The following is a 26,062-nucleotide window of genomic DNA, read 5'->3' as shown; positions in this document are numbered from 1 at the left end:
GCTGTATAATAAATTTTACTCTGTTAAAGATTCTATTAAATATTAAATTTTAATGATAATACAATTGATAAATAAATAAATATCTATTGGAAACAATATACTGTATTATCATACTGCTTAAGTAAAATTAAAATTACTCTTTCGGATTTGGGTTATTTTTTAAGTTAAAATATCGTAATTAACTTCAGCTAGAATTACTGCTAACATCAATTACCTCTAAGGGTGGGCTGGAAATATCCCTCCTCTTTCATTTTTACCATCGTAATTAGCTAATAATTCCTTAATCAACAAAGTTGCTTTTCGTATTCAATGGAAAATTAATTGGGCTTAGCAGTTTTGAGTAGAAAATAAATATCTCTGTTATTCAAAGCATAAAAAAGGGACCATATATATTTATTTACCATTCCCAAAGAGAGGTCAACATGAATTTACCCGTAGTAAAGTAGCATTAGTCTTAAAAGGAAAAGGGTATGCGGTATTTTCTTCTTTACATTTGAAATTAATCGGGATTGATGGTTGGACCTTTTGATCTTACAAGAGCAACGCTAGTAAATTGACGGCGAGGAGGTAATAACATGGGGAATTACAACCATTAACTATCGTAAACCACCTACTTCATCTTAGGCTTGATCTCTGTGGTGAATTGGGATTAAGCAGTTAATACAGTATTGTATTTTTTCATAAGTAACTTTTAGCGAATCTTTCATACAGTAACTTTTAGCGAATTTTCCATACAGAAAATAAGCTATAATCTTAGGCAAGACCTAGAACCGGAAAAGATTTACTTTTTTATCTTGTGCGTGTGTGCGTGTTTTGTGTCCGTTAGCACGACGACTCTAGTTAAAATCATACGATATTAATTAAATTTACAGTAGTACAAACGTGTATATCCACGTATATTCGAAAAAGTTCTCAAGCCAGCATGGGGACAGGGTTTAATTGCGGGTTTAACATAGTAAAACTAGGTTTCCCCATTTTCGCCCCTTAAAACATGAATGTTTATAATTTTTGGGGGGAATAATTTCGATAATTTTAATAATGAAAATCGAACCAGGCAAATGTAAATTTGTTTATTCGGCAGGTTTTCTGTGGTAAGGATATTTATGATTTACAATATAAAACAAATATCATATTGACTAACGAAATAAACGTAATGCTATCACTGTACGACTTAATCATTTAGTTCAGATATTTATCACTTGCTTTGCTCGTCTATTGATCAAAATTGCTTAAAGTAACTTCTAAAATTTGTATGTTGGAAACACACTAAGTTTATTTTTCTGTTATATCCACCACTCTAGGTTAGGCTAGGGCAGATGATTTTTACATAAAAAATACATTATTTACTTTCATTTAAAATTTATAATTACATAATCTAACTTGACCTACTCTTCTGTTATACGGACCACCACAAGTTAGGTTAGGATGGGTTAGATTATGTAACCAAACATTTGAAGAAAGTAAATAAATATATTTGTTAACTACAAATAATCTGACCTAGCCTAACCTGGTGTGGTGAATGTTACAGAAAAAAACTCGGTGTGGTCGATCTAACAGCAGAGTGCCGAAAATTTTAAATGCGTATCATGTTTGTAATCTGAGGTAATCTGATTTCCACATTGAATTTTTAGAAGTTACTTGAAGCAAGTTTGCTCAAGAGAGTACCAAGATTTCTTGTGTGTGTATTTTACTTTTTAACATTAATGATTTTCAACATACTCTGGATTAGGCCACAACTTAGTGCTGTGACGTTTCATTCAAATATGGTATAGATTCCAGCAATATTACCACTAAATATTCAAAATTGTCTACACTTAGTCTTCTATTGTTAAAACTTGTACTTTCCAAGATTAGCTTAAATCACGTCAAATATCTCATAGTATCCTATAAAACCGAATGGAATGTAAACAACCCCGTGTACCAGGCATAATTAAACGTTTTGAACTGGTTTTATGTTTTTGTTACAGGAACACTTACAGTAAACATGAGCGTGTTACTGCTGAGTCTTGCGTCCCCGGACGAATCTAGCCTTGTAAGTATTTTTGAGCTAGTGCAGATTTTGTAATAACATCTTCATCATTTAAATGCAGCGTTAGTCAGTGTTGCTAGATGTTTTAAGAGGTAATGACTGTATATTCAAAACATAAAATTGAAACAGGCTGCATTCGCAGTCTTGCCATGTGTTTATAGCCATGTTCCATAATTTAAACCTTCCCCACGTAGCATCATTTTCATATAAACTCTTTAGTTCAACGTACATTTTTCATTACGTGATTGTGTCATGTCAAATGCGAGGATTGTATGCTTACTTGTGCTTTCAAAATAGTAAGTGGCGGGTTAGGAGAAAGCGAATGCGTGAAGGGAGTAATAGAAGGCCTTAGGGCAGCCTTGTATAATTGATGGGTGTACACAATGGTGAGCTTGCATGATTACACTTTTTCTTGTATTCACAGGCTGTGGATTAAATATACTCTTTCAACCGCCGTGCCTAGTAAGGTGACTGAATTTGATCTGCCGGTTTATTGAAATGACTTCTAAAAACACTAGTGCATCGAGTGACTAATTTAGATTGTCTTCCTTTCATTTTCTTTAATTTAACCTCATACAATGTTACCGAAGCTTTCTGCCCCATGCAATAATGATATTTATAATTACTAATGTCCATTGGCAAAACAACAGGAAAACTGTTTCTGGGTATAGCTTATAAAAGTAAACTATTTGTTTTGTGGATTCGTGTTTTTGCTTGAAAAATTGTAAATTATAGTTGTAAATATGACTCCACTAGGTAAATAATGATCTTGATACTATATACTAATAATGTCTATTTCTATATAGGCATTATTATTTTAATTTTATTTACAAGATAATCCCTTACTAAGGTTTTCATTGTTAAGTGATTGAAATACCTATATTATGGATGAAAACTAGTTTAGGTTAACAATCATGGAACCATCTCTAGGCATAAAATAATTAAGAACATGGCTTTATAAGAAGGCCGTTAGAATTTTACACACGCGCTTACAACACGGCTTGACTAAACGCGGATAACATAACAGAAATGGGAAGGATCATAGACATTTAGACAAGCTAAAGTATAAACATTACCATGTAACGATTACTTATTTACATTCGAACCAGTTATCCACTGCCAACCAGTTACCAGTTGGTCCCTCTCTAAGTCTTGGGTTATCCGGGGGCTACTTTCCTTAAGTTGTACCATAGACTAACCAACACAAGTAGACTTCTCATCCCATTGTAAATTTTGAAGCTCGTCTTTCATGTCTAGTTCATGTACGCCACACTGGGCGCTAGTGTCGACGAAATTTTGTTTAGCTATTATTTTAGGGTTAATTTCTTGATTTGTACTTTACTGTTTGGTTAAATAACTAGGGGACAATTTATTGTTTATGATTAGATCGTATTATTTGGTTAAACGAGGTTTTAAATGACTGTATTAACGGGAAACAAATTGTAAACAAAACACGACCTCTACATAAACCGTACAGAACTAACAATAAAATTGTCTTCAGCTGTTCCATTAGGATGAGAAATCTACTAAGGGAGTATGTTTTATCTATGGTTGTACGGTATTGCGTTTTATGAGATTTTTAAGATCGGCATATACTTTTGCAATTGAAAGTTGTATGTACCGTAACGTCTATTTAATTGTGAGACTCCATCTAGTTCTTAACCATATTACTATTTTTATTCGCAGAAATATGAAGTGGAGTTCCTACTACAACAACAGTGGTTCGACCCACGGCTAAGGTACTACAACCAGAGTCGCTACCCCTTCCTGAACGCCATCCATCACCATGAGAGTATCTGGCTGCCAGACACCTATTTCATCATGCACGGCGACTTCAAGGACCCCCTCATTCCTGTCCACTTTGCATTAAGAATATACCAAAATGGCTCAGTCAGCTATTTAATGAGGTAAATTCAACACAGCATATTTTTTTTCATTATGCTTTAGAAGGGTCTCTAATTGTTTTCATTAAGATTCACTCTTTACTTAATACACACTGAAAACTGTAAAAGTAACTTCTAAGTCCCTGAGCTGTAGATTGCGAAAATGGAGCCTTGCGTATAGGATTCACAGTGTTTTATGGATCGTTATGACACTTTTGGACTTAAATTCACATTTTAGCATAACTCAAGTTAATTTTAAAGGATCTTCTTTGGTTTTTTAGTTATTATCTTTTGAGGATGTTAACTGGGAGAAATAGAGGGAGCTGGATTTGTACACTAGGATCGAGGATTAGACTTTGTCTTCCTAGGTACGGAAGACTTTCCTTCCTTACCTTTTCCAGCAAATCATGTATCCCTCTTGAAAATACCCATTTTTTATAACAGTCATCTTGTAGATAAAAAAAACAACTAATTTTGTATATTGAAGCGTTATTGTTAAATTAAACGTTACGGATAAAATGCCCAAACATTTTACATTAAAGATTCTTATGTTATTTTTATAGAGAAAAAGACAACTAACTGTTGTAGTTTGCTTGTTTATAGATGTATGTTGACCAAATTCCGCAAGTTTTTTTTTTAATCCTATACTTTATTTTTTTTGCAGCAAACTTTGTTACGCGTTAGATCTAATGCTGTGTAATTAGGGAATAAATACGTCTTGTTTATGTTTGAGTAAAAATCCTATCAGATAAATTGAAATTCGCTTAGTCTGCAGATTTGCTGTGGTGGGGATATTTGCTTTAAAAACATACAATATTATATCTGAATTTTAAAACTAAATAGATTTTAGCGAATTTCCCTATAGGGAAGTAGCTATTACCGTAGGTCTCATGGTAAGACTTAGGCCCGGGACCGATTTACTTTTTCATTTTGATGTCCCCAGAGGCCAAAAACACCACTCGTTCAAATTTTTATATATGTATATATATATATATATATATATATATATATGTGTGTGTGTCCGTGAACACGATAACTTGAGTAATTTTTATCCGATTTTGATGAAATTTGGTTTGAAGGTGTAAGGCGGGATAAACTTGAATGAGTTCGCGATCCAGCATGATCGGACCATGGGAACTGGGTTTTATGGGGTAAAAATTGGTTTTTCTCACTTTTGACCCTCAAAACACAAAATTTCCCAATTTTTCTCTAAACCTTCTTAAAGAGCTTAAAAAAACAAACAATTCAGTATATCAAAGTGTTTTTGTACGGTTATTGGTTACGGAGAAAACTAAAAAAATGGTAACTTTAAAATTCCCATGTTATTCTTATGGAGAATATTGTAAAATGTTGTAGTTTGCTTGTTTATGGATATCTTTTGATCAAACTTGGCAAATATATTCATTTTATACTAAGCAATAATTATTTTACTTAAAACACACACTTTATTAGTTTCCTTGTAGCAGCAAACCTAGGTACTCGTTAAACCTAATGTTATTTAAATAGATCAATTGAAAATCAATTCAGCCAAATGGAAATTCGCTTAGGCGTCAGGTTTGCTGCGGCGGGGGTATTTATGTTAATCTTCAGATCCAAATAACTGTTACAGTAATCCCCATCTTGCTGAATCGTGGGAAAAGTATGTTATTTTTTGTAGGCCTCTTAATGATTATGCCACTATAAATAAGCAGCAATAGGTAAACATGTTTGTATCTGCAGAAAACAACAGTGAACTAAAATTTCGGAATTTATATCCTGGTATAAACGCATAACTTATTGAACATAACTAATTAGTAATTAATTGTTTAATCACCCCCAGCACTACAGGAGAGCTACACAGGCACCAAATCAATCATCTTGTTTTCCTAATTAGAGGAACTTTGGGCAATTCAATTACAAGTTGATGGGAAGTAGATACGACGATAACATCCACTATTATAAAATATATATTGTTAAGATTTTGCAGTTTGGGTTTTTTTCTCAAATATTTCGATTAACTAATCATTTTGGACTTGAGTGTAAATTGTTTCGGTTTTCAACCACTGCGGTAAAATAGTATATTACGTTACTAGTCCTGAAAATAAGTGTTTACCGGACGAGTGTGGTCGTTCCCGTGCGAGACGAAGTCGAGGACGGGATTACCATACGAGTCCGGTACACACATTTCGGACGAGTTACGTACGATAGTTTACGCCATACTACCAAATCTGTACAAATCCTAATATATTTTCACCAATCAACAGACCAAAAATCACTAGTCATAGAGGTTATGTTTTTGTTAATAACCATTCATTGCAACCTAAATATAGTATAATCAGCAAATTGGTGTCCGGCAAAACTCATTACAGCACAGTAGTGCGCAATGAAACCCCATTTGAATAAGCTGGCGGCAAACAGCTGTTTTCTGGACTAAATCTTTGCGTGGGAAGTTCGTCAAAATAATGTAGTGTGGCGTAAAGAGTATTATTTATTACCAAGACTAGAAATTCTGTATCTTAACTTACTCATAGTTGTGGAAGGAAGTCCAACAAAATTCGGCTCCAGCATAACTTCATACTGTGCGTACTGAACGATTTAATTTATATTTTAACTATTAATATTTTAATTGGAAGAGTCCAAAGCAGTTTACACGTTGTATTAACTCTAAGCGTTAGGCAGGATTAGTCGTTTTCATAACTAGGTCAGTAATAAGGTAGAGGTAATAAGTTTTCTCACATTCGCTCTTATGATTAACATATCGCAATGTGCTTACGTTCAAAATGAACTAAGAGAGAGACTACCTCAAGATGTTAATACATCCAAAGTTTATTTCAAACATACGATAATGGTAATGATAACAACTAAAATAGCAATAAATAGTAGCTGTTCATTGGTAAATTGGGGATACAAAAGTAAGGCATTTACATAGTGAGTAATAAATATGTTATTTAAATAATATTTTTAATGTTTTACATTTCCAGCTATAGACCCTAACCTTTTTTTAAACCATTGATAATTGTATTAGTTTGATTACTTAATAGTTTGATTTATAATTAGTTTGTGTTAGTAGTAATTAGTATTCAACAAGTTATTCATTTTCTGAAGTGAATCAGCCTAAGCTTATTCTTGAAACGATGTCTTTGATCTTGAGTTCTTGTCTTAAATGTAAGGTAACGTGAAAGAGATAACCTAATGGTGCTAATAGTTTGTAGACTAATAGTCATACTACTAGTACATACTCAGAACAAAAAATTGACCGGAAGAGTACTTAAAGGCTTGTGGCATATTAGCTCAAATATTTCAGTGGCCTTGACGTGTTTTGGTTAGGCTTTAAATCATGTTTCTTTAGTACGTTTCATCCATGTAAACCTCTAGAATAAGATATTTATTTGTGTTTTCTTGTCAATTAAGTAAAATGTGTTCTGTTTTAGGCGACACCTGATATTATCATGTCAGGGATCTCTCAATATCTTCCCTTTCGATGATCCTCAATGTTCTTTCGCTATGGAGAGCAGTGAGTAGTCATTGATTTTATTTTTGATACAACAAGTCTGCGTATTTTAGGTATTCAATTCAGTAATGAATTAATTTAATGCATGCATGGGGTAAAAATGAAGAATGTAATAATGAAAATTTGATTTGTGTTTTTTTTTATCATAAACTTATTTTTTTATGCTGTTCGATCAGAGAACTATACAATTAAGAATCATGTCACAAGGCACTTCTTAAAGTTAAGCTCTGGAGATTTTTTGTTTTTCCAATCAATAGTGTTACATATTTTTACTTTGTAATGTGTGGAAAATACCGTATTATCTTAAGTGATTATTTGTTCAACAAAGGCCACTCATTGTTAATGAAAATTGATTTGATAAAAGGTACCTGAACTATCAAAAACAATTTATACTGAATTGATTTAATCGAAATTTTTAAATCTAAATGTACTTTCCACAATATTACAGGGAATTGTTTTATCAGGTAGAAAGTCACAAGGAATTATTTATTTTTTATTTATCATAATTAGGAAATATGTAATCTGTTTTCGTGTATAAAGTCAAAACCTTTATTCGTTTTTATTTTTGAAACGGATAATTTGTTATAGTTGTTATTCCAAGATTGACCTTGTTATTAGTAGGTTTTATGGATACTGATATATGATCAAGGAATTTAAAATGTAGTGTTCAGTAGTTAGTAGTGTTCAGTAGTTAGAAGACTTCTGCTTGCTTAAGGTTGGCAAACATTGCTAATATATTTATGGTGTTTTAGTATCGTACGACTTATCAGCCATCACGTATGTCTGGAAGAATGACGAAGCAACCCTGAGGAAAAGCCCTTCATTGACGACACTGAACGCTTACCTGATCAAGAATCAGACAATTCCCTGCCCTACGAAGGCCAGCTGGCGAGGTAGGTGCAATTTTGGCTAAGGAATGGCTTTTAAACCCCATTTCCCACTACTAATCTTGTTTTGTAGTTACACCTCTTCTGTATATAGCGCTAGATACATTTGAATGTTTTTGCATTGATGTTATTTTACATTTTGATTGTTTCGTAATTTGAAATCGAGTTTTTACCTAAAATCATATTTGAAACCATTAGGATAACAGATTTAAACAGTCATTTCCCCTAAAAACTCAGTTTGATATATATGTATGGTTGTATAAAAACAGTTATAAATGCTGATGAAACCTAACTAAATACATTTTTTTACCTATTCCCAACTACTAAATTTCTTATTGTAACTTTTCTTAGCACTATACAATAATTATCAAATCGATTAAGTGCATGTCTGGAACTACCCCAGCAAAATTAATTTCCAATTTTAATAACTGACAGTTAAACGTATGTTGAATTTTTATACATTAAAAAACAATTCATATTAATTCCTAAACAGAAAGTAACACATTACCTATTTTATTCACATGTTAGTTAGGTTTTAAGTAGGAGCAATGTACAAATAGTTTTTTTTTATAAAATGGTACACCCATGCTTTGCTTGGTCTTTTTTTGTATCAAGGCAGTATTAACTATTGGAGGACTGATGGTATAGGTTGCGTTGGTTTCATGTAATACTTAAATTTACATTGTTCATCCTTGTCGATTACATGCACAACGGTTACAATGATATAGTAGGCCTACCGGTACCTGTTGATTAATACCTATACTAAAATTACATCAAAAGCCAATAGTAAGGTTATACATTACGTTGTATAATGGATAGCAAATAGAAAACACACTGTACAGTATTTTTTGATAAGCTATATGGCAGAATGAATCCTTCATTTGTAATTGTTTCTTTAAAATGCAGGATTATTTGTTTTTAAAGTTCATTGTCCATTATACGCGCAAAATTATATTTGTTCAGACCATTGCACGAATTTTCAACAGAAATTATGACCAATTTCCAACGTTTCATTAGTAAATTTAGGACGTATACTACACACTTTATTTCCTTTATTTTTCACTCATCCACATGTCCTAATGTATACGATTAATCAGGTTTTGATGGTTCTCAAATCGTTTAGTGTGTACAATTTAAGTTTCAGTGGGTTATATTTTTATCGTTCACAAGCTGGCAGTATTATGTTAGGGTTAAACATTTTCTTAAAACCTCGATTGTAGCTCAATTGAATATTTAAACCCATAAATTATTCTTATGGCTCTAAAACACAATTAATTGTTTAGGTGACTATGGTGTTTTATTGTACTTTTGTAAACTAAATGTTTGGAAGTTTGGATCTAGCAGTATATGAAAACGTAAACGTAACAATGTTGATTTTGTAGTTATAAGACAAACCAATTGTTATATTCTAGCATTGTGCTTGTTGGTTAACCTGATAAATTTTCAAACATTTCTATTTCTGGCTTCTTACTGAAGGGCCATACGCATTATGTAAGTTGGACACTAGTAGACGCGCTTTCAGCTAGCCTTAAAACTACAATTCTGCCTAAATCGTACAGTATTTGGACCTAATCGCTTAACTGCACATATCTTGGGCAGCTTCTTATTTAGTGCTTAAATACGCTTCTCAGTATGTACATAAAAATACGATTATTTAATTACTTAGTGTTTTCTTGAAGTAATTACAATTTTTATTCTAGGAACCGGTTTTATATAAGGAAATCCATATTTTAATGGAGGCTAAATACTAGCGAAATAATGTTTATTAACATTAACTTTTAATGATTTTAAAATCATTAAATTAACTTTAAATACCCTTTAAAATGTTTCATTTTCAATTTAGTAACGTTTAATTAAAAGGAAACATACCAGAAGCTCTTCCATTTATTAAAGGATACCCGTAGCTCTCAAACATATAAATGGAATATATGGGCGGGGGTTGGTGGGAACGGTTTGGGGGTGGTGGGTGGGGGGTTGTCATGCAAGTTTGATTAAACTGTCCTAGACCTGTTTAGTTTATGAATAAGTTATTATATTTATTCCTAGAAAATGAGGATAAAAATATTGGTTAGTGAAGTTAATGGATAAATAAATAAATGTCTTTATTAGCCAGCGTACATCAGATCATAGATCGGTTTTACATGAAAACCTTTGTCAAATACAAACTCTTAAAGGTAAAGTAAAACACAAGCTCCTTAGAAAATAAAACTACAGATAAATATCTTAAACATCATATTTGTAACTTTTTTGTTTCACTCCTGCTGGCAAAGCGTTGTGAACCAGGGGCTCAAAGTAGGAAAAGGCATTTCCCCATCTCAGTTCTTACCCGCGGTAACTGCAGCATGCCTTCCTGAGGCGCTCACAAACCTCAGATCAAGATAATGATGCTAGTTAATCAGCAGCGTCTTATAAACAATGATTGAAATTTGAAGATCATAGATTTGCTTAGTGGGCAGCGTATTTGCTTTCGATCTAAACTCGCTAATGTGGTCAAATTTCTTCAAATTATAAACAAAGCTTAGAGCATTATTCTGAAGCCTTGTCAGTTTTTTTTTCTTTCCTTTGTTAAACAACCGGAAGAAGTAGGGAGGCAGTAATGAATAGATAGAAAAATCATTGCTTGTATTTGAATTTTAGCTAACGTCAGTATAGACATCGTCCTGTGTAACAGTCTCAACTTGCCAACAGCAACCTGACAGATACAGAAGCTTTCCATTTCTAAATACAGTACTAAAATATCGAAGGGTCGTTTAAAAAAATATTTCATTAAGTTGGATGATCGCATTGTGTATATTAAGGGAAATTGGAAGTCTTGATGTAACTTCAAATATGAAACAAACTAAACAAAGATTTTTTGTTTTAACTTTTTTCATGTAGATAGATTCTCCGTAAACAAAGACCCTCAACGAGCTAGTTGGGACCAGGTGAGAAAGTTCAAATCTTTCACTGCCACCGTGTTGTCACAATTTTGTTTTGGGGGAATGGGGGTATTGAAGACTATCACAGATTACCTACCACCAGATGCATTGGGTAGTCTTAAAATGGTCCAGTATTTGTAGGGCAATCTCTTAGTCCAGTCTCGTCACAATCCTCTTCATCCTAATAATATGATCCTTGTGTTCGTAAAACATCTGATTATTACAAAATAAAAAATATATATTTCACATTTACTGTGTTACTACCATAAATACCCTGAAGTTACTACGAAATTTAATAGAAGTACTATCAATAAATATTTCCTGGAACAAATACTATTTGATCCACATTCAATACTCATTCATGTTTAAATTATAAATTTACGTGTTTTAAGCTTTACTTCGTAAAAGAGATAAGGGAGTGAGAAAACTGTACCAAAGTTAGTTCCCTTGAACGATATTTTTGTTAGAGAAGGACACTGCACACTCAACAAGTTGCAGTTTTCAAGAGGAAGGTTCAACAGCTAAGCAAACAGCAGCTGTGAACACTTTAGACTTGCAATACGCCCAAAATGACATTCAACTTTCTTTTTTTACTCACTGCGTTCCCTCGATTTGCAAATTGTTTGAAAGCAAAACGTAATTTATGATATTATATACAATTTACTGATATTTCAGTTAGTGTATTATTTTGTGCTTTTATAACAAACACTCAATTGCCTCCATCACTTCTCAATCAGTTGTATTTGGTTTATCAGTTAGCTAGTCTGTAAAATTGAATTATGACTAACCTCAAACCAAGACAACACAACAATTTAAGGACCGTTCAATCTTATATCCTTTAATGTTTTATTGCAACACTACTCCGATACTTTTCTAATGCCTGATAAAACTTTAATTACAAAGAAAAATATATGTATTTAGTTGTGATTGAATCAAAAATATTATTACCATCATTATTATTATTACGTTCATGACAGTTTGGAAGGTGAATTAATTTTAAAATCTTTTCGGCAATGAAGATATATAATTTATAATTGCACCATTATTATAATTTTAGCAGTGTATTTGTTTTCACAATTTGTTTTATTGTTTATAAGTTAAGCAATATTTAAGCAAAGTAATAACACATTAAAGTAATTTCGTGACTGTATTTTATTTTAGATTTTAATTAATTTGAGACCATAATTAGGGAATTTTTAGTAAGTAATAATTTGGTTCAAGTGTTGATGAAACTTAATGTTTTTTTTTCGAATTTTAGACCAAAATTCAGAATTTTCTTTTGTCATTACGAGGATTTCAATTACAAATTTTCAAACTACTTCTTTACAAATACTTCACCACCAAAATTAAACTCACAATGCTTAATTCAGAACACCTTGATGACGTTTAATCACTATGGAAGTTTTATATTATTTATACATAAAGGTATGAATGTTAAGAATGCTAACCAAGAATCTTTTATAAACAAATTGTAGCAATTCAAAAAGGGCCTTTTAGAACAGCCTTATAGGTTTAAGTAAGCTATCGTGGTAAAAAGCTCGTTGGTCAAGTTAGAGGATTACTTAACCCTGCTTTTAAATTAAACACAGTATAATTAGTTAATCGACACTTTGATTTAATTATATAATTTAAAATAAAATATCGTCTCAATAATGTGAATCTAAAACAGCATACCAGCATTTTGTAGACATAAAATAAAGTATTTATTAATGAACAATGGCCGCTGTTCATTACCTGTTAATATCCACTGCAAACCTTAAACCTTCTTGTTGAAAGCACAATGTTAAGAGACTTATAAAATACTATGCACAAACATCATAAACTATTAAATAGGGCTTGTGATAGCTACCCAAACTCCAATGTAAATGTCTTCTGAGTATCTTTTTACCAAGATATTTAAATTTTCAACCGAACAGATGCAGAACTGAACAAAAGTTCGGGGCGAAAAGTATAGAAATAATTTGCAATTTTGATTAACAGTTAACTTACATTTTGAAAGATAAATAATATCGTAATATGATTTGGGACCAAAGTTGTTACACGGCCCTAGTATATATTCAAAATCGGATTAATGTTTTAGGAGAATCTTAATAAGCAATCTATATTCTTTTAAATGTTCTCAATGGTTACCTAATTATACTAGGCATTCAACAAGATAAGCAAAATGAAAGAGTTAAATCTTATCCCAAATTTAAACTTACGTGTCTCAGAGAAGAGGATTTATTAAACATTGACACTGTGTACTTACTGTGAAAAATTGTTTAGCGTTTGAGACAATGTAATGATGCTACTTTGAATAGAGTTGTAAGTATTTCCCTCCTGCTCAATTTGCCTATTTATGAGTTAATGAGATAATTAGGTCATATTGAAACAACAAAAACAACAAGTATCCCGAAGGCCACATTATTAATGCAAACAGCTAAGAAGTACTATATCAACAACGTTTAGCAACATTAAAATCAATAGCGTAATGTAATGATGAACAGGACACATGACACAAGAGCCTAATCAATTCAGTCCGGGTCACTACATCAGGAGCTAATGTCGACATGTTCCCGTAATTGAAATAATTTACATCTGGTGTTAACGACTTTTCTCATTAGATCAACTTTATTGAACGTATACAACTTGAAATTCTTAGCTTGGTTAAATTATAAGAATTGTATAATAAACATACGTGGGAAACGTTTTTGTTTCTTTCCTTGTTTGATCGTATTGCACTATAGATTACTTTAACTTGAAAACACATTACAATGAAATGTTTTTTTAGCCAAATTTCAAAGCCTTAATTAAGAGAACCAGTTTCCTATGAACTTTGTTTCAAACCCCCCTAAATACGAATAAATTGTTTACGAAATTCGTTTGTCTATCAAGCTAATATTCAAAGTCAGTAAAATAAAACCGTTGTGGAGTTTTTCTTACTTGATGTTAATCTTCTTTGACTTTAGGGACTTATTTGTAACCTTTAGTACTAGTAGGAAGATGAATGCAAGGAAGGTCTGGTTTTCAGGATTTAGTAGTTTAAGAGTGTGTAGTGTTTTTTATTCACAAAGACGTGTTTCACTTGTACTTGTGTAATAAAAATTGATGTTTTATGTATCAGCACAGAAAACATACTAAGTTGCATTTCATACTTATATCCGTCCACAACTACTTATTTCCTGATTTTTACCATGTTTAAATTTAAAACAGCCTAATGTTGTTTTTTTCATTATTGACATTGTTCTGCAGCCCTTAGTTATATTATCTTTCCTTTCGCATACGTCGTCGGTGTATTTAACTTTATTTTTATGTCTTTAAAATCCTGTCTTGACGTTTTCTTGTCATGTCACATTGATGTTTTTATAAGAGTACCTATTAAATAATATGCATTATATTCTCACGTATAAATCAATGCGTATATTCAGCGTGTTAAAATGATTTTTAGAAATAAATCGTATTTAATTAGTAGGGCTTAAAGCTACTCTTTTCGACCCGAGCCCAAGTTTAACTGAGCGAGAACAGGAAAGGGCGGAACGGAGTAAAGAAAAGGAAAATATTCGAGGGTAAAATACATTTCAGGTCCATGTAACACATGTCTGTATATTCGTCATACTGAAAAGTAAACTATAAAAAAAATGTATTTAGTGTTTATTTACCCTTTATGAGCTGGTTTCCAATAGTCGTATTTCATAATGTTTTGGTTATTTTTAAACCTCTGTATTCGATGTACTCAACTTTTTGGTCTGATGACACAACCTTTTCACTGTTATCTCTCAATTTTAATTTGTATATAATTTAAGATTTCATAAATCCATATTGTAAATATGAATATAATTAGGTAGGTATATGTAAGAGACGTTTACAGGGTGTCCCGTATGTAAACAACCAAACTCTAGGAAATAGTTCCATGGATGAAAATAAATAGAAAATCAAGAATTATATTTTTTAATCACCTTGTTAACCAGATATCCGCGATTTTGTATTTTTACTTAAAGATTTTCATCTTTGAATTGTTGCAACCGATCTATATGAAACTTAGTATGTATGTTAATCGAAAAAAGAACCTATGTAGAAAAAAATAACTTAATCCAATTCAAGATTTCAAAATTACGGCTATTTTAATTTTTATGATTTAAATTACTAAAATAGCTGATTTTATAAAAGAAATGCCTAAAACTCAATTTAGAATTTAACCAGTCCCATCAAATGACACTAAGTTTAAAAATATCTAATTAAAATAGCTGAAATATAAAGATTTTGTTGTACAATGAAGTAGAATAAGGATAAGCTATTTAAGTTAATCATTTAGCCTCATTTTATAGCTAAAAATCGTTATATGTCAGATAGTTTTCATTAGATTTTTTATAACCTTCGATCATTTGGCTTTCATTTGCTGTTCAACCATTTCCCAGAGTTTGGGTGTTTTTAGGGGAGATTCTGTATAAATACGCGTTTAACATAATTTTACTATGCTTCCCACATTATTGATATTGATTATACTCGGAATATTAGTCAATATTCTTTCACTAAAGTTGTAGTCTATGAGTAATGATAGGGTATCGGAATTTTACCCCCAGACCAAATCTGACGGCACAGCCATAAGTGTAAAATTCTGCCTGAGAACTTTTTGTAGCACAACATGAGTTAAACAAATTAAAGGTGGATTCAAACGTATATTTTCACGGTTGTGAATTTAATCAGAACAAATCAAATTATAAAACCTAGAGTGTACAAACCGGAATCTTACCCCCAGCAAGTGGTTAAATGTACGGTCTTAAATTTAACCTCTTGAAATTTTGGCCTGGAATTTTACCACCGGAATTTTAAACCCGTGACCAGATATAGAATATGGCGAGAATCATTAATTTTGTACATAATGGGCGACTTTTAGAGAAAGAACTCTAAGCAGTCAACTAATATTTACCACTGTTAATATTAGGGCCAAATCATTACACGATAGTTACACGTTCGCTATTGGTTTTAGAAATAAAATGTAACTGAATCACATAAATGTGTTTTCTTCTAAGTCTATTATTATTACTAAATCTTATAACGGTTATAAATTTAAATTCATTAATAGCGTTAAAATGAACACTCTTGGTTTTGTATAAAACTACAATCATTTACTGTAGTTTTGAAAAACCGCTATGTATTTTAAAACCTAATCCAAACATATTTTAGGCAAATTAAATTTGTAAGCATAATATAAAATGGCTCAATACACGTATAAATCGTAATTTTCCGTGGTTTCCGTAGAAAATATCAATAAAACTGTTGGCATATGCTTAACAGTTTGAAAACTCGGGGACAAAGCCTAGGTTGAGAAAGCAACGGTTATGAAATCTTACTTAGTTCCATAATCTATCACACAATCTAGAACAAATAAATCAAACCTACGACATAATTGTGCAACATATCTATAATATTAAAACGTAACAGGGTCTTTTTATTTCACGATTCTGAATCAACCACTTGATGGATTTTCATGATTTTTGTGTTGAAAGAAAGATAATTTTGAGAACTAGGGAATGTCGAAGCCATAATTTAAGTTTAGGGTTCCAGTTTTTTAGAAAATAAGGTTACAATTTAAAAAAGTCTAGCAGCCGACGCTATCATTCTACTTAAGCTTTTGGTATGAAATCGTTTGCTTAACGTAACAGCTGTTATGTTGTTAAAATATCATAAATAACCACGGAGATGGGAAGTACATTTTGAAATGTTCAAAGCTTATAATCATTTAAAATACGACTAAATTTTCAAACAATCTCGACAATATAAACAGACCAATCTGACCAATAGAACATTCACTTCCGACATTTGTTTGTCACCTAGTTACATACGGATAGTATTTAATATTATTCTTATTGATAAACTGTAAACCATACGTTTTCATAAGAGAATAGACCTTGCATAGAAGCAAGGTATTAAATGTTAACACTTTTGTGAAATTTAAAGATAATTGCCTTTATGTAAATAGATATTTTGTAAATTACATACTTAATAATGTTTGTAAGTTCTTTAGGCCTTATATTCTAAATAGGAAGCTATATACAAATTTTTAAATTAATTTTAATATAAAGCTTTTTGATCCAGAACTAAAAAATTTTAAAGTTTTGTTTGTTCTCATATAATTTTATCAACCTTTCCCCTAAGCTATACCGCTTGATGAGTTAAATAAAGTATAAAATATAATATGTATATATGCATTTTCTAAGGATTCCTAACTGTTATTTTTGACACCTACTGTATTTTTTAAGTTTTAATGTTTTATGATCAAAAAAAATAATTAAAAAATTCTTACTATAGTTTTTTTACACAAATGAAAAGATAATATAGGTCAATAATAATAATAGTGCAATAATTTTCGTTTTATCTGTTGAATGCTCATTGGCTTTTTGATGGTTATAAATGTTATGAGTTTAATATAAAAATGTAATTCGTCCATTTAAATCCTCAGTTCAAAAAATGCACAGATGCATTCATTCATTCATTACGTTTTCCCTGTTATAATAAGTAATAATCTTGGCTTTTGTGTGTTGAGTTGACATGGCTGTGTGTCGTGTAGCGGCTGCTGATTTGTGTTGTCCGTTACATTATTTTATTTTGAATTTTGTTTAACTTAATTTTTTTCTAATGCTCTGTGTGAACTAACTGTGTTTTGCATCAGGCTTTTTACTTCTTTGGCAAGATCGTCTACTTAAGTAATATTAAAACTTGTATAACACGAGTAAGGAAATATGCTTCAATTGTATATATTTTATATCATTACACATTGACATAAGATTAAGTAAGCTACATTTGCCTTTGGGAGCATCGGGATATATCTGGCACAAGTTTATTATTTAAATAGGCATTTACTAAAGTCCAAAATCAGCTTGTCTCTTTGGTAATCAGGTAATATTACTCCTTTACTTAATTACTGATCAGGCAGTGTTGTAGTTACTACATCTTAACCGAGACTGACCAACCTTTGCAACAACTCCTGTAAACTTTTACCCATAACCTAAATAATAATGTAAACGAAGAATTACATATTGTGATCGGTTATACTATCCACATGAAGGTCCGGCATTAAGGCATCTTTGAATCATTGTAAAGTTAGAATATTGAATACACTTCAAAAAAGCCAAAACACAAAACTCCTTGAATTATTTTAAAATATTCATGTTGTTTTCTAAAAAATTGACTGTAGGCTCTCCAAATCTAAATTATGTATAGGGTTGTCTTAAATACACCATCATAAATGATGTGAAATTTTATCTTACGAAAATACATAATAAAAATTTTAGTTCAGTCCTCTTTTACAAAAAAATTCTCTTAGGAGGAAGATATTGAAAATAATAAATGTATAAACCAACATTAAGATAAGTTTATATTTGGAATGTTAAATTTACCCTTGTTCGTGCTTCTTTTAGATTAATAATCATACTTATCTCCTAATATTAACTAACAATTACAATCAATTTTATTGTACTGTAATTTTTCTAAAGAAGAATGTATCGTGTACATTAAATATATAAAAAATGGAATCATACAATCGCTATATTCCTTAAACCCACTATTCATCATAGACTGGTCCTTGGCAATATTTGAACCGGTATCAAAACCAATTTAAATAATACTTTTTTATAATGAGAACAATACATTTATATCTTAACAAAGCCTTTCTTGGTAAATTACAAACTTTGGTATTTCAATGTTGACAATCTGGTTTGTTGAGAATGCTTTGTTGAAACCAATTTATATGCAAAGTCAAAGTTCATTTAATTCACAGTCACATGTGAGAGTCACTCTACGTGTAGTTATATAAGATAGTAATGCAGCAGCAATTGTAGAGCACCCTTGCATGGCAAGTGTACACCACATAAGTAACTCAAACTGTCACCTTCCACCTTTCACCTGTAGATTATAAGTATTATAATTTATTTTGACATATTTGTGTTGTTTTGCAATCTCTGTGTCTGTGTTTGTTGGTATTTGTTTTCTACTTTACAACTTGGTATGGCTTTGCATTCCGATCAAGTCTACAAGAAACTATTCTTCTCGTGCGAAAAAACAATCAAGAAACATCCAAAACCTAAGCATGTACTTGGCGTTACAAACTGTCTGCTGTTAGAAGTACTCGTCATTGTAGTATAATTAAGGTTCTTTGAGATTAGGATTTTCTCGGACACATCTAAACATCCAAAATCTCTCTTGACTCTTTTTACTTTGGCTCCGCTGATCTGCATGCGTCTGTGTAGTTGAAAAGGTTGTCCTAAATTTCCTTTTAGTATGCCTCGCTTGGTAAGGAATCTGACATTAATTTATGAATTAAAAAGACAACACTTACTAAATCCAACAATAAAATATAAATCAATTCTGTACGTTTACTGTTGTATGTTTTAGAGTTCTAGAACCACACTTGTAAAACATTTCTTGGTATCGTAGCTGAAACCGATCCAAAAATTATAACGAGCAGTAATTTGGTGTGTAGGCCTACATTTTGTCTTATGAGTGATGACAAAGCTATAAGGAGTTTACCAAACTAATATATTCTTTTTATAAAATGTCTTTAAACATTTCTCAATAAGTAAATACATCTCTGTATTAATCTTAGGTCCAAATCTGTAAAACTGATTCCTTAGTTAAGGTTAGTTACAAACAAAACACATTTTTAGTTTAAATCATTTTTGTTTATATTTTATTAAATAAATTCCTGCCACATTTGACAGTTAAGTTTGATGGCAGTCGTAACAAATATCACTTGTAAAAACTCAAGTAACAATGATGAAGCTGAGGTTACACTCGAACTGTCAAACATTTAAACATTGACGAAATGAATATCTAGTGGTATTCATATTCAGCGTCTCTTCTACATCCCACGGTTTATATTTATATCCATTCCCACAATTTTTTTATAGTACAGATTGTTTGTTTGTTTGTACTTAAAAATATTTATTTTGTGTTAGAGCACACTTTCATTTTTTTATGGTCAGATTTAACGAGGTGTTTTCAGCAATTTTTTAAGTTCAATCGAGCATCATCTATTGTTTTTCCTCATGTAATTAAATGGACGCTTCAATAGTGACAGCTATGAATACGTTTAAGAGTTCTGTTACATGAAGATTATCTTTCAATCTGAATTGGAATGAAATATGATATTTTTGTAAAATATGACATCAAGCTAAATAAAAACTGTTTGGATAATAAGGCTTTAAACAAACATTTCATACATATATTTTAGTGGGGGTGTTAACATAAAACTTTTAAATGAACGAATGAAGAATAATGTTATGATTCCTATGGATTCCTATTTACATGTTCTATTAGTTATTAATGACTTCTCACTTTATAAACAATACCCTAGTCTAAAACACACTACCAGCTTTGACTTTAAGACCTCCATGTCGATAGGTAGTCACATTTTTTTTATATCATTTGACATTGACTGAATCTGCTTCTTTATGTCTAATTGGATACAACAACAGTTTTGTAAGTCATTTGTTCCTATCCTCTGATATTAAGATAAAAGCGTAAATCACTTAATATAAGATGTATCATCAAAATAAAAACATTTATTCTGCACCAACTTCGATATATAGAGTTGCCACACATCAAACACATACTAAAACATGCTTTGTATTTTACAATACAACTAGTATTATCACTGAATCCATATTTGATGGTACTCAGCTATGAGATCGATGAAACCTTTGGGACTATGAAAAATATAACAAGATATTTTGCATTTAATGAAAATATACTGAAAAACTGTTTAAATATCCATCAACAATAGTTATATATCTAATTTAAATTCCACGTTTGAACTCTATTTAAAAAAAACTCACACACACACACGCAAACTTACATACTTTAAGAGCTACACAACGTCAAATTTTTTTTTAATTAGAGCAATTCTTTTGTTAGAAATGCCAGCCAGCAGAAAGATTTGATAAATGGTAAACCAGTACATATGTCGAAATCACAACAAACTTAGCATATTACAACGGAATCAAATAGAACGGTTTTATGAATTATTAAGTAGGGTTTTGTTTTTAAAAGTCATTTGTGGGAAACACAAAAAAAGATGCTATATAATAATTGAAAAACGGAGGCCAAGTTTTAACTTACTGAACAACTGACATAAGACAAACTATTATAACATATCAACTTAATATATATTTTAGATCAAATAGGCTAAAAAAAGCTGTAGGTGTACATTTTTGTTGTGTATACATATTGAAATATGTTCGAGCATGTAATTCTCGAGCACAATAAGACGAATAAAAATTCAAATATTTAGGTATTTCCCTCATCTTTCTTACTTTCAATTCCCTTATCTAGGATAGACGATTTATTAAAACAAAATTTCTTAAATAATGTAAAAGTAAAAACAATTTCATTGAGATTATTAAAGTTACAATGTAGATTACCATATTTTATAGCTATAGATACAAAAACTGGTAATTCGAAGCAGGACGATTTAATAAATTTTAGGTTATTACAAATTAACGTAATACTGATAGTTAATCCTCTGCATGAAAAAAATAAAATAGATAGGCCTAATGTCATGTCAAAACTACTTTATTAAATTGCCCTAATAACAGATGGAGATAAACATAATATTTTATGTGTTTTTTGTACTAATAGTTCTTTCATTCGTAAATTGAAGCCTATTAAATTCATTTATTTGCATTAAGTCATTATCAGCTGAGTAAAATTCATTAAATTGCTATTTATATCAAACAAAATACTCGTATTTTATTTAAATCGTCTGATTCGAAAACTTGTATGTAAATACCAATATACGTAAATTACGTAAATAGGACGTATATTCACTAACTCTGATAATACAAAATTCACAGTAAATATCAATTTTCATTATCACACAACACTCTCCTAATAACTTCTTTATTTTATTTTTTGCGTGTGTTTGTAATATCCCTGCTTGGGTTTCCTCCCTTAGATTGGGAATCGCCCTTTTGCAAATAAGAAGCACCACCTTCTACCCTAGCAAGCCATGTTTCATACACTGTCTGGTAGAATTAAGATATTGTACCATGTTGAATTTTTATATTTCTGGTAAACATGAACAGCTGTTATTTTAGCCCTTGTTTCTGATCATGACTAAACTTACCAAGAAATTATGTTAACGAAATAAGGTGCACTGTAGTAAATTGTTCAAGAATGTCAAACTTATAGAGATTTTTAACAGCGAAGGATAATTGACCCCTATAGTTAAATAAGAATGGTTTTAAAACAAACCTCTAAAATGACGTTCCTAATATGTCAGTAAGCTCGCATAAGCTACCCTTTTTAACTGTTAAATACTAAAAGTTGACTTACACCATCAACTAAGTTGGGTTTAAAGGCATCAAGTTTATTATTCAAACCAAGCTAAATACTAAAAGTTGACTTACACCATCAACTAAGTTGGGTTTAAAGGCGTAAAGTTTATTTATATTCAAACCAAGCTAACTTATACTTATTAATCTTATAACTCAAGGAAGGTTTTTGGTACGTATACATGAGCTATTTAACTGGTACTTTCATATAATGTTTTTATAATTATTCCCTTGTGTATGTGAGTCTTTGAATAGGATAAAAAATTTTAATACATCAAATATATATATATTTGAGTTTAATATTTTACCAGAAACTACAATATCCTGCTGGCAGTGATATTGTCGAAAAATAATCTCGGTGTTTGTCGCTGTAACAGAACTAAGAATACTCCCCTGAGGATGATTGTACAAGACAAAAGCTTTTTCGACATTCCCTTTGGGGGAATAACTGCTTCTTCTTTGTGTGATTCTAACACTTAATCCCTTCCCTTTTCCAAACTGAGTTCCAAGGCTACTTATAAACACTTTACGGCTAGCCAGTTTTGTGTTAAGAATTATTGCAATGGGTTAAGGTTAAAAGTGATAAGGTATTGTTATTTTTCAAAACAGTGAAACTGTTAATAGTTTTGACTCAAAAGGTTCAAATAAAAATTTGTCGTAGCTTTATTTTACATTAAAGATTTTATTAGCTAAGCCTTCTATGTTTTTGCTAAGCAACGATACTAAGGTTAAGGGTGAAATGTATAGAAATGTACAGAACTACGTTATTCTAAATTGCAGCATGTAAGCCCCTTAAACAACTCAGGCTCTCCTGCTTAACACGGTTTGATATTTTATCCTATCCTAAGTAGATACGTCGCTGAAGCTCCGTATCAAATTGTCAATTTATATGTAGATTTATCCAGATCCTACTAAAATTGTGGACTTTATATGTTCATTTTACTACCAACAAGCCAAAACATGTAGCCTATTTAAGTTGTTGGGTGCAATATAGCTTTGAGCCTGATTAGTATTTCGTTTTTTGTTTATATTTTTAAGATTTTCCATAAAGAAGCCTATGATAAAAGTTCATTTACTTTACTTTTATGGAATGAATTATATACCCTCTAAAATATGAAACTCTTTCAGCATTGCATATCATTTCCTAAATAAGAATTACCTATTAATGTTAATTCCTTTAACGAGGATAAAAATAAACATTATTTTTTGCAAAATCGGTTGATTTTTTCATATTAATTTAAACCCCTATTACGTACTTAATTTATTCTAAAATGGTAATATCTCAAACATTATATTATAAAACCCTAAAATAGCTCAAACAGAACATTCCTCACTATTATTCCTAAACACTGATTTTATACAATATCCAATAATTGCGTTGTCTGTAATATTTCAAAGAACTTTAAACATACAAAGAAAATATCGTAAAATTTAATCTTGACTTATCGGAAAATCCGAAAGGCAGCAAAACTCGAAATCTATATGGACCTAACAGCAATTAACTGCTTGCTATTGTAATTGGCGACTACTATCAACAATCGCTTCTGTTTGTCTTGTTTCCCTCCCCTTTGGCAACTAGCTGAGTAGGCCGGGTTATGTTTTAGACTCTGACGATGAACAGGACGACATTTGCTCGCTGTGCCAGCGACGCTTCGAAGAGCAAGGTAGGTGCAGTGCTAGCAATACTCGGCAAAGCCATACCATCCGTATCGACCTCACTTTACCATTCTGCTATCACCATTGCTATTGCTTCTGCTATTGCTATTACTGTTGCTTTCACTGTCGCTCTTTGGTGTTGCTTCTGATGTTGCTTTGATCTTAGTATTTTTTATCGTAGCTTCATTATTTCTAACGTGTTTTACACAACAGAGAAGGAGCTGTGGGACGCTGAGTTACTCCAGTTTGGTCCTTTACTGATTATACTAGACCCAAACACTGTTTGGTTCAAACATAACTGAGAAAGAGAGTCTTGCTTTTCCCCTTTCGTATAATCCAAAAGTAAATTCTTAAACTCTAAATCCGTTAGTTAAGTAATTAAATGTTTGTCGACTTTGGAATTGAAGTTTAACTTGTATTGTACTTACTAGGATGAGTTTTTGTTGTTAAATAATTTTAAAGTTATATATTTTGTATTAGTAAACTAGACTATTTGTAAATTTCCCAACTACTACTATTACTAGTCTGTTTATGGTTTACAATACATAGACAATAAATTATATTATATTGGACAATCAAAACTTGGAAGCACTATGAATTTAAAATTGGAGTATTGTTATATTTTGAAACGATGGTAAATTGAAAAGAAAAGATTTCTTTCTTTGGGGCATTTTTTGATTTTGGACTCTTCCACAACTGGCAATGCTAAATTAATAAATACCCTAAACAAAACCTACGTTAGTAGGTCATAGACAAAAACTTAAGTAGTCTTTATCTAAATATCTAAAAACTTTGGATTCTTGACTTTTAAAATAAGTGTATATGATATTTCAAGACACATTTTGTCTACTTGTTCGCTTGTCAAGACAATCAACCACAACATATGGCATATGAAAACCACATTTATACATTAATTTACATAGCCATGTTTTCTGTCGTTCCGCCCGTTTGTGATATAATTTTTTTTATAAATCAATTCTATCTAAGTTATAAGGGTATTCTTCTTGTGTGTCGATATAAGTGTATCTTACTATTTCTAATATGCGTAGTCCATTTGATCAATACATAATTCAAGATTACGTATAAAGTGTTGATATCAAATTCTAGGAGAACCAATAATGTAATTCAATTATGCACCTTTGTGATAAATAACGCGAGGAAAATTTCTTATTACTTTGTTAAGTTTTATTTACAAAGAAAATAAGAAAACTTTTCCGGTCGAAATTGGTCAATAAATAATTGTGTTCTCATACTGCTCAGTACTAGGGCTATTTGCCCAAATATGTCGTAATTTAAGTAAATGCTTATTTACCAAGTTTTTTTATCCATTTTAATAAGAAGTCTTATAACTTATAATACTTTGTGTTCTTCACTACTGGGTACAATGTTTTTTAGTAATGACGGGGTCCATAGATTCTTCATCAAACATAATTTAAAAGAGCCCCATTAAATGCCTCTGTTGGTAGTGTCGTGATATACATTACATTCCCATTTAATGTTTATCATGTATAAAAGTGTTGTAAACATTATAAGAATCATTAGGAGACTAATGCAAATAAAAGTTTCTTACATCGTATAAAAGTTGTAGTTGTGGGATATATATATGGTAAATTGTCTTCTTTGGGAATGGTTTATTTTTATCAACTCAGTAAGAGCAGTGGCAATTGAACTTGGATATGATGGAATCTTTTGTATCATTTTGTTTACATGAGGTTTTTGTACCTATTTTTTAAATGGGGGTTATGTTTGTTGGGGGCGCAAGGAAAAGGAATATTCCCTCCAAGGAATGGGGGAGGGGCACAAATATCTCAAACACGCCACATACAAATCTCGGGCCTGAATACAATAACAAAACTAAAAGCTTAAAAATGCATAAACAAAGTTTTATAG

General features: G+C 31.2%; 1 protein-coding gene across 5 annotated transcripts in view; it reads left to right on the top strand.

Annotated features, from left to right (window-relative positions):
* Positions 1-26,062, top strand: part of LOC128997846 (glutamate-gated chloride channel-like) — a 323,407-nt gene that overhangs the window by 239,052 nt on the left and 58,293 nt on the right. For 3 of the 5 annotated variants that reach the window (XM_054423604.1, XM_054423602.1, XM_054423603.1), the window contains exons 7-11: positions 1,968-2,032; positions 3,716-3,936; positions 7,323-7,405; positions 8,155-8,295; positions 24,121-24,180. In XM_054423604.1, coding sequence (XP_054279579.1) covers positions 1,968-2,032; positions 3,716-3,936; positions 7,323-7,405; positions 8,155-8,295; positions 24,121-24,180 — 570 coding nt within the window. The remainder of the gene's footprint in view (positions 1-1,967; positions 2,033-3,715; positions 3,937-7,322; positions 7,406-8,154; positions 8,296-24,120; positions 24,181-26,062) is intronic. The other 2 variants (XM_054423605.1, XM_054423606.1) reach the window with 1 other exon arrangement.

This window comes from Macrosteles quadrilineatus, unplaced genomic scaffold, assembly GCF_028750875.1.
Source record: "Macrosteles quadrilineatus isolate MER2022 unplaced genomic scaffold, UCM_ALF_1.0 Scaffold_7__1_contigs__length_78375512, whole genome shotgun sequence".
NCBI classification, from domain to species: Eukaryota; Metazoa; Arthropoda; class Insecta; order Hemiptera; family Cicadellidae; genus Macrosteles; species Macrosteles quadrilineatus.
This window is presented reverse-complemented; position numbering and strand designations above follow the sequence as displayed.